Below are 10660 nucleotides of genomic sequence, written 5' to 3' on the forward strand. Positions count from 1 at the left end.
TTATATATATATAAAAAAGATTTTATAAAATAGAAAAATAAAGAAAACTATTTATACATAATACTAAAATTTTAGTCTTATTTAATAGAGGTTGATAGAGACTGATAAAAGTCTATTAATGTCTATCAGTGATAGAAGCTGATAGAAGTCTAACAGTGTCTATCAATATTTTTTTTTTTTGTTGTCTCTATAAATAGTTCGACGTTTTTTTATATCTGTGAAAATGTTCCAATAAAATATCATAATTTTTCCGTTAAGTTGGATTTTTTTTGGAGAAGTCTGTTTTTTTTTTCTTTTTTTTTTAATTTTTTTTTTAAGAAAGAGACATCTTATTAAGCGTCATGAGAATGAGTTGAATTTACATAATTTTTAGCTAATATTTCAGCCTAAAACGAAAAGCAATTACACAAAATACCAGCAAGAATATAGTTCCTAGTTCTCTTAGCTGCTTCATGAGCTACAATCTTTAACTTCTTCTAACATGAACAAACGAAATTGAACTAAAAGTCGAAGAATTGTATAGATCTTCTCTATTAAGCTTTCAATGTCATTATGAAGTTGAAAAAAAAAATGTTATATGTATAGAGAGAATGTTGGAATTAAAATTTACTTTTAGATGGCATTATTGTTTCTTGCCGATTTTAGTTCACTTAACCCAAATAATAACAACGATTTTTTAATTTAAAAAAAAAATCTCGACTCATTCTAAGACTTCGTTTGGGATTGCTATAACGTTTAAAATAATTGCAGGTCTATGCTTTTAGAAAAATCAATCGTAAAAAAACATAAAATAGTATTTGATAAATTTCAACTTAAATTTTGAAATAGTAGATTAAAGTGTTGGTTAAATAAATTCAAAAACATCTTATTTTAGACGTAATAACTAAAATAGATTTATAATCAACTTTTTTTAATTTTTTATAATTTAAAATTTTAAATACGGTTTAGTATGTTAAGTTTTGTTGGTTATAAATTAATTTTTGAATAATTTTATTTAAAAAATCAATATATTATACTTTTTTTTAAAATTGATGCATTTAACCCATAAAAATAGAAAATAGATTTGATTATATAAAAAATGAATAAATATAAAATAAATCATCTTTTAGAATATAAAATTGAAAATTAAATATTAATTACAAATTCCACATGATTTTAGAAAAATCTAAATACTCCTAAGACTGCTTTTTAAAGTAGATATGAAATTAACGTGTTTTGATTTTAACCGATTTAAATTATTTTACCAAATGCATTTGAAGTGGCTTTTTCACACCGCTAACCTAATGTCAAAAGTAGCGTAAGTCCAAGACAAGTTGCGTTACCAACTAACAACTGTCAATCAAATTTTAATTATTATGCTCTAGTAATTAGCATATACTTTTTATTTTGTTTTAATTTTGATATTTAACTCCTTATATCTTACTTTGTATTTGTTAAAAAGTAATTCTTTAATTTTTACTTCTAAATTTTAGTTGATAACGATTTATTTTATATACTTTCAAATTTGTAACAATTTAGTTTCTAAATTTTATGTAACAATTTAATCTAAATATTTTATAATTATAATAACTTAATCCCTACCGTAAAAATTTTAGTCAAAATTATGTGTCAATTTTTATCATGTAATGACTTAGGTTTATAGTTTATTAATAAATTTAATTCCTGATCAGTTTATCAATCTACACGTGTAAAAAATCTCATTAAATCATACTAATATTTTTTTATGATATGAACTAAATTGTTACAAATTATAAAATATGAAGGCTAAATCATTATTTATTAAAATTTATAGTCTAAATTTTTATTAATTTTAAAATATAGAGACTAAATCGTTACCAATTAAAATTTAGGGACTTAATTGTTACCTTTTAACTTATTAAAAAAAATTCAATGGATTCCAATTTTACCCCCTCAATTTTAATCAAATTTCCATGTATATCCCCCTTGCTCTATTTGATCTCATTCATATTCTATTATGAGAAATGAGTTAGTTGTTTGTTCAATGCATGCTATATACCCATAGAATATTATATCACAATTGAGAAAGTGGAATGTATGACTCTTTAAGGGTTGGTTTGATCATTTTCACATATTTTTTTTTGTTTTTTTTCTCATTTTTTTAAAAAATATTTGTTTGATAACTATTTCTATTTCTTATTTCTAAATTTTAGAAAAAATGATGAATTTGAGATTTTCCTTTCTTTCATTCTTTGATATATTTATATATCAATGTTTTATAAAATCAAACTATTGATTTTTCATTGGTTGGTGTCACGTGTGCCGTGTCTAAGAACATGATCCTCTCATGTTTGAATCCCACCCAAGATTACTCTTTTCTTTATTGTTAAAAATATTTGAAAGACAGTAATACACTATTGATTATCACTTATATACAATAATAGATGTCTGTCAGTATTTATCACTGACAGGATGTGATAAACTACTTTTTGCATTGCTATATTTATAAATATGTTAACTCATTTTGTAATATATGAAAATAACCAATTTATATATTATTTTAATTTTGAATTTTAATTTGTTAATATGTAGGTTTTTATATTATATTGAATTCAAAATATTTATATCGATATATTATTTTAAAATTTTAAATTTAAATTTTGCATTTTGCATTTTGATTTTTGGTACACTTGAAACAAAATTAGAATTTTTTTCAATATATAAAATTTGTTTATGAAACATGCATTTTAGCCTCACTTTAGTTATTTTATAATCACCATATTTACCAAGCAATATAAATAGGTTGAATATGAGTGAATATTATTTAAAGTGAGTAACTCGAGTAACACATATATATTGATTTATAATCACCATATAATCGTTGCAAGGTGAAAATCAAAGTGTTCATTATTCTAGAATTAACTACTGATTTATAATTTTCTAATGCTATATTTTCAAATACATTTGTAATTAGAATTAAGGCTACGTCATAAAATTTTTGTAAAATAACGACAAGTATTTATAGTTTTAAAATACACATATCGATGAAATGATTTTCTTTTTTATCAAATTAGTACAATACAATTACTTTCATTTAAGTTGAAGTGGACATAATTCAACTCATTGATAATATATGTTAGCAATTAAGGTTTGTAATTCAAATTTTCTCACTTCTATTATATTAAAAAATGGATACTCTCATTTTAAACTATCATAATATTTGAGGTTCAAATATAGTTGAATTAATTAAGTCATTATCTGCCTATATTTTAAAGATCAAAATGTTCAAATATTCTCCACACATTTTTAAACTAAAAAGGTACTCATACTTTTTTCTTCTTGTCTGTACCCCATCTATTTTTTATTTGAAAAAAAAAAAACCTAAACTAGATCAATATATTTACAAAGAATTATCCTTTTATCCAAAGTTTTGAGGCAATGGTGGGGCCTATCCTATTACATAAGTTTGCCAGTTAACACATGCCATACAATACAATAAGATTTAAGTGGTTGAATTACATTTTCAAGTATTTAATTTAAAAATTAAATAAGTAATTTTAGAAAAAAATTGAGTATTTGACAACCATTCAAAATAGCTTTTTCAAGTGTAGTTTAATCAAATTTTTATCAAGAATGTTTAAATAAAAATGAATTTTTCAAAAAATACTTTTTTCTCAAATCAATTCAAACGGATCCTAAATATATGTATATAGTAATGTATATACTAGGTCAAATATAAAAATTAGACTTTGATATGTGAGGTTTTTTTCAATTTGGTCTCTAATCTTTTAGGCCATATTTGGTAACCATTTGGATTTTGTATTTGCTTTTGAAAATTAAGTCTATTTACATTATTTCTACCTCTAAGTTTATTCTTTTGTAATTTACTTTTTATCAATGGTTTAAAAAAGTAAGTCAAAATTTGAAAACTAAAAAAAGTAGTTTCAAAAATTTGTTTTTATTTTTTTTAATTTGACTTAAAATTCAACCATTATACTTAAGAAAATGCGCATCGTTATAAAATATTAGAAGAAAATAGGTTTAATTTTCAAAAAATCAAATGGTCATCAAATGTATCTTAATATTCCCATATACCGGTTTTTTTAATCATTTTCTATATTGTAATAATTTGATGACATATACACATGACTTGGGAAAAAAAAACTCAACCAGGTCATTCAATGTTGCATGTGGCAACTTAAGCCCTTTTGACATCGTGTGTTTTTTAATTTATAAACATAACAGCTTTCACATCTTCTTTAGAGTGTTGTTTGATATGAAAAGATGTTTTTTCAAATAACATTCTCTTCTTCATTTTTAATGAGATCGTTAGGGAGTAGTTGACCCTTTTTATGCTTCTGATTAAAAAAAAAAAAAAAAAAAAACATTGGAGGCATGGTGGGATGTCTTTTAAAAAAAATGTTTTAAATTAAATCACATTGTTAAGCTGTTTTAAGACGAAAAATAATTTAATGTTCCTAAATTGGAAAGTACTCTTAAAAACTAAATAACAACACATGAAAATCAAGGTTCAAAATGTGGATTATAAACTTGCCTTTCAACAACTAAAGACCCATTTGATAGCAATATTATTGTTTTTAGTTTTCTCCTTTTGAAACTTATATTTGTTTTCTTTTCAATTTTCTAATTATAATTTTTATATTTGTTAAATAAATATTTAAATTTCTCATCGAATTCTTCAAACAAATTTTTTTTTTTCAAAATTATAGTTTTAACTTTTGAAAATATTGGTATAAAGTAGATAATAAATATAAAAATTGATAATTAAGGAATAATGTTTATAAACTTAATTTTTTAGGCTTTTGGTTTTTTTTTTTGAAAATTAAGTTTATACCATCTATATTTATTACAATGATTTACGTTTTTCTTAAGTACAATTATTGAATTCTTAGCTAAATTCCAAAAACAAAAACAGCTTTTTGAAAGTTACGTATTTTTAGTTCATAAAATTTGGCTTGGATTTTTAAACCATTAATAGAAAGTAGATAACAAGAAAAAAATTGAGGGTAGAAAAAGTATTTATAAATTTAATTTTAAAAAATAAAATAGTTATCCAACGAAGTCTTAGAAGTGAAATAATTCTAACCAACTCGCTGAAAGAAATTACAAGGAATCGATTAGAACAAAATTCTTTATCTAGAAGGGCAAAATTGAAGTGGGTTATTTGATAACTTTATACACCAAATCTCTGTGCCAGTCTCTAATCCGCAGGCAAAAACGATTATGGCATCTGTTATCAGTACGGCCAAAGAATGACGTTCTATTGTTTTTCCCATACTTTCTTCTTCTCATTTCACTCCAATCATATCTCTCTTTTAATTTTCCTTACTTTTTCATATATACCCATTTTGCATTTTTAAAAAATATATTCATAATATTCTTTCATTCATATCATTCTCCATATCTTCACAGTAAATATATATATATACAGATACCCACATATCCCAAATTACCTCCATTTTTCAACATCATACATAAAGACATAAATACCCTTTTCATTATTTTTCTTCATATATATATATATATATAATACCTTAACAATGGTTAGTACTAAAATGTATTTTCCCCCTTAATTCGAAACATTTAGAGAAAGGTAGAGATTAAAAAAAAAAACCTTCACTTAATACTTAAACTATATTAAGCTATGTTCTTGTAGAAAGAAATTAAAATTTTCAAGAACATAGGATTTTGCATTACAAATATGTGAAGTGGGTATTCATAAACTTCACCACTTCTATAGAAAGTTAGTAATTTCTAAAACTATATATTAAACGTGAAGATTTGAATCTTTGACTTACAGAGAAAGTTATTGAATCATCAGAGCCAGAGAGCGCCGGCTTGTTTGAGGAGGGGGACGAGGGAGCCATTGATGTGAGAAGACATGAGAGTTTCGAGGCCACCGAGGAACTTGCCGCCGACAAAGACGGCGGGAATGGGGTGAGGCTGATGGGGGAGGAGGTGGTGGAGAACGGCTTGAATATCGTCGGCAGAAGAATGGGAAAGATGGTCAAGCTCGACAACGGTGGGACCGACACCGAGGCCGAAGAGGAGGCGCTTGACGACGGTGCACATGCAGCAGCCGCTGATGCTGAAAACAACCACCGCATTGCACTCCGCCAGCTGCCGGATCACCTCGAATGCCCGGTGGTTGCCTAATTCCATTTCCATTGTTTCTAAGTTTTGAAAAGAGATTTTAAACCAAAGAAACTGCTTTCTTTGATCTTCTTTTTCTTCTTTTTTTTTCCCGCTCTCTCTCTCTCTATAACTTTTTTTTTTTTAATTTTCTGTGAGTGCTGATTCTGTGGTTTTATGGTGTTCTGAAACTGTTAATTGAATGTACGGACTCCGACATTTTTTTTTTTGCTACAGCGCGTGCTTCTGTTGGACGTGATTGTATAAATGTATTTTATATATTTTTTAATTTTAAATGGAATATATTTATATATTTTTGGTACTTCTTTTTAAGAATATTTATTTTTGGTACTTGTACATCCCTTATTCCATCGTATGGATAATAATTTTGTTTTGTAGTTTAAAATTGGTATTGATTTAGTTCTTAATAGTAAAAAAAACGTTATGCAAATAATTAAAATATTAAAAATGATACATCAATATCTTCCATATCTTTTATAAATTTTATAAATTTTTTCTAAAAATATTATAAAATGTTATCTATTTAATTGAATTGAAATACTAATAACAATATTTTATAACTTAGTTTAGGAGTACAACATAACCTACGTACGGAACCATTTGGTAACGATTTTGTTTTTAATTTTTGATTTCTAAAAATTAAGTTTACTTTCTCTTAACTTTTTATAATGATTTGTATCTTTTTTAATTACAATAGTTCACTTTTTAACTGAATTTAAACAACAAAAATAAATTTTTAAAAGCTACTCTTTTTTAAAAAAAAATTAAAAATTTGGCTTAGTTTATGAAAAATATTGGTAAAAATATATAATAGATCAAGAAATTTAGAGATAGGAGGAGTATTTATAGGCTTTATTGTTTAAAACTAAAAATTAAAAACCAAATAGTTATGAAACAGGTCTTAATTATTAATTCAAATAATTTTTATAAATCATTTGACTTGTAGAAATATTCGTTAATATTAAAATCTTATTGATATATTTATAATATTGAAATATCAACATTGATATTTTAATCATTATATATGTGTACATCGATAATATATAAAATAATATAAATGAACACATAATTTCAACGATATTTGTTATGATTGGAAACTAAATTATTGTATACCAAAGTTTATAAATTAAAGTGATATTACACTCTAAAGTGTGTACATGAACTAACTATTACTTCAATCAAAGGAAGATATTGAAATTAACCTTTCTGTTAACATAAATTAATTTTTAAAATATTTTTTTTTACAGCATATAAGACATAGGTTTCTTGCATTATGAGGAATTCCTTAATTTTATCTGTTATTTATTTGTTTTTTTTTTAAAAAAGAAAAGGGCAACTCATCCTTTAATTATTGTTTTTGAAATGTGAGAGGTAACTTATTCATCTTTTTAAAGTTAAAAATCCGATTAACAAATATATATATATTTGTTAATAGCATACTTTTTGCAAAATATTTTTGGGATTTTTCCATTTATAAGAATTTTTCTTAATAAAATAATAATTTGATGAAACATAAATTAATGGTAAGAATTTTTTGAAAAAGTAATTTTCAAAACATTAGAAATAAAATGAAAATTTTGAAAAATGAAAAAGAATAATCAAATTGAAAATGACTTAAAAATGATAATGGAGGGTATTTTGACGGGTTTTGAATTTTCCATTTTCATCTATTTCACTTTTGTACTTGTGTGTGTTTGCTTTTGCTTTCATATATCTCTTTACACGCTTTTTAAATAAACTGCTTTTTCATTGACCTAAAAGTTGATTTTTTTAATAAATAAATAAATAAAATGTAAATTTTATTTATAGAAGAAAAAAAAAGGAAAAGAAAAGAAAAAACGACATGCCAAAGGAAAAGGAAGAAGAAGAAACCGAAAGCGAGGGGTTTGCAGTCAGCGGTCAAAGTTTGGACTCTAACAGATTCGTCATACAAATTTAACTGCCTATGCATCTGACCCTGGGACCCACTTTTTTCTTTTACTTCTAATTACTTAAGTCTATTTTTTTTAAAGTTTATGATAAAAAATTATCATTTTTACTTTACACCCTTTAAATTGGTAATTGATATTTGTTTGCTATCATAACATACGGAGAAATAATACATATATAAGATATAGATATAATAGGATATGTCGATTCCTCAATTTCTAAAAAAAATAAGATATTAAGAAGTACAAATAAATATTTTAGTTTTTAGAAATTGACGTATCTATGTATATCTGTATCCATATCCATACTTCTTAGTATATTATGACAACAAACAAATATTAGTTATCAACTTTAAGGGGTTTAAAGTAAAAATGATAATTTTTTATCATAAACTTTAAAAAATGGACTTAAACTAAATAGTAACTAGAAGAAAAAGGAAAAAGTGGGTTCTATATATATTTATTATGGTAATACCTAATTAATTTTTATAATATTTATTTTTAGTTAGATTAAAATAAATTTAGGAAGAGAATGAAAACTCAAAAAGAAGGAAAAAGAGGGAAAAAAGGGGACTTTTTAAATATAAAAAATGTAAAAATATTAACATTTTATAATAAAAAGTTCCAAAAGTACAAAGCACCCTAGAAACTTTTTGCTATAAAATATAAATATTTTTGAAATATTTTTATTTATAAATTTTTTTAGAAAAAAACCTGACAGTGTTGAGTGGTGATTGGCGACTAGAGCAGACAATAAGGAAGAAGTAGACAATCAAGATTAAAGAATAAAGTTGAGGATGAAGGGGAAAGGGGTGTGAATCATGATTTACATGGTGAGAGAGAAGAGAAGAATGAAGATTTATTTATCTTTTTCTATTTTGTAATTATTTTTAATCTATTTTGTTTTGGATTACTAGATTTAATTGTACTTTTAAATAAAAAAGGTTGTGGGTTGGGCTTTTTAAGTGATTGAGCTTAATTTTTTTTTTTTCTAAATAACTCAATGTATCCCCTTCACGTATCAATAAGAGAATACGCATATTTGAAAATTTTAAAAAATAAAATTAGATACTTCAAATTATGTATCTACCATATATCTGGATATATCCAATACGTATCGGATATCAATATTTGTGCTTCCTATATAATATATATAGCAACTATGGTTTCTTTGTTCTAATTTTAGATTAAAATGTAAAAAAAAAAAAAAAAAAGAAAGAAAACGTTGTAGATATATTTTTTAAAATTAAATATAAAAATGTTGGACAATTGTTTTAATGGCAAATTTGTTAGAAATAGTTTTAAATATAGTCTATTAGTCTCTGTCATTGTCTATATAAATGTCCGACTTGCTATATTTATAAATAAATTGACTTATTTTACTATATTTGAAAACAAACCAAAAGCATTATTTTAATTTCATTTTTAGACATTTATTATGCATCATAGAAGTTAAAAATGATAAAAGAATACTTTTTGTTTATGCTTAAAAGAACGAAAAACATAAATAAGAAAAAAAAAATTGATTGTGTTGTTTCTAAAATTTTACATAATTTTGAAAATGTTCTTTTTAAAGAAACAAAAAGAAAAAAAAATATTTGGGTGCTATCCCGTACTATAGTTCGACTCACCCAATAATTCAATCATAATTTGCCACTTAACAATTTTATTTTTATTATTGTAAGCTAAAAGATACGTTTAATCCACCTTCATAAAAAAATATGTAACAAACATTTTTATTTCTCAATGGGATAAGAAACGCTTATTTGACACTAAAATTCTAATTTAATTAATCAGATTTCAATTTATTTTAGCAAATAATACTTTTATTAAACTTTAAGGGCATAGATTGAAGCAGGGTCATTTACAACTATATTTTGAATCCGCATAGGATGCATCCAAACATCATTTATACAAAGCAATCTAGCTTTCTTAGCTACATTATCAGTTAAATTATTTCTATATCTCGAAATATGTATAAAAGAGATAGAATCAAAAAGAGAAGAAATTTCCTAAATCTCTTCAAGCCATACTCAAACGTTATCTTTAGAGATTGGTTTCCTCAAAATCAAATTGATTGCCACATTGCATTCAAATTTAATGATAATTCTCTTAAATTTTGTTTGGGAAGCCAGACGAATTTCTTGAAGAATGGCTAGAACTTCTGCTAATAGAGGAGGGTATACAAAGTCTATCGAAGAAAATTGAACAGCTTTCAATGATCCTTGTTCATCTCTGAGTATTGCACTGAAACCAAAAGAATCTGAGTCTAATTCAACTTTAAACCTAGACACAAATGTTGCAATGTTTATCAACCTTTTAAATTTAGGTTAATTCAACCATAAACAAGAAGTAGCAAATTTTCATAAACTCGTACGTTCTACACTGACTTTAGTACTTTAACCAAAGCACAACTCAATTCTACAATAAATTTGCCAAATTTGACAAAATTTCATAAAATTTCAGCTCTAGTGTCCAATGAATTATAAGTTATATATTTTATAATTTATTAAATGCATTAGGATAATGTTTCCTAAAGATTTTTTGAATAAACATTTATCAAAGAGTTAACATTCCAACCATTTTAAAGTTAAGATTAA

At 24.5% G+C, this 10660-nt stretch overlaps 1 protein-coding gene across 1 annotated transcript; it reads right to left on the reverse strand.

Moving 5' to 3' along the window:
* Positions 1–5594: 5594 nt before the first annotated feature.
* On the reverse strand, positions 5595–6231 carry LOC150036974 (glutaredoxin-C9-like). Its single transcript, XM_090312399.1, has one exon. It carries the CDS (start codon positions 6145–6147, stop codon positions 5797–5799), a length of 351 nt encoding a protein of 116 aa, XP_090168525.1. The 5' UTR covers positions 6148–6231; the 3' UTR covers positions 5595–5796.
* Between the last annotated feature and the right edge of the window lie 4429 nt (positions 6232–10660).

Source organism: Benincasa hispida, chromosome 3 (assembly GCF_027475165.1).
Source record: "Benincasa hispida cultivar pf3 chromosome 3, pf3_genome.v1.1, whole genome shotgun sequence".
In the NCBI taxonomy this organism is placed as follows: domain Eukaryota; kingdom Viridiplantae; phylum Streptophyta; class Magnoliopsida; order Cucurbitales; family Cucurbitaceae; genus Benincasa; species Benincasa hispida.

Coding starts and splice junctions, on each gene's coding strand:
- LOC150036974 (XM_090312399.1), bottom strand. CDS start 6,147: ATGGAAATGGAATTAGGCAACCACCGGGCATTCGAGGTGATCCGGCAG.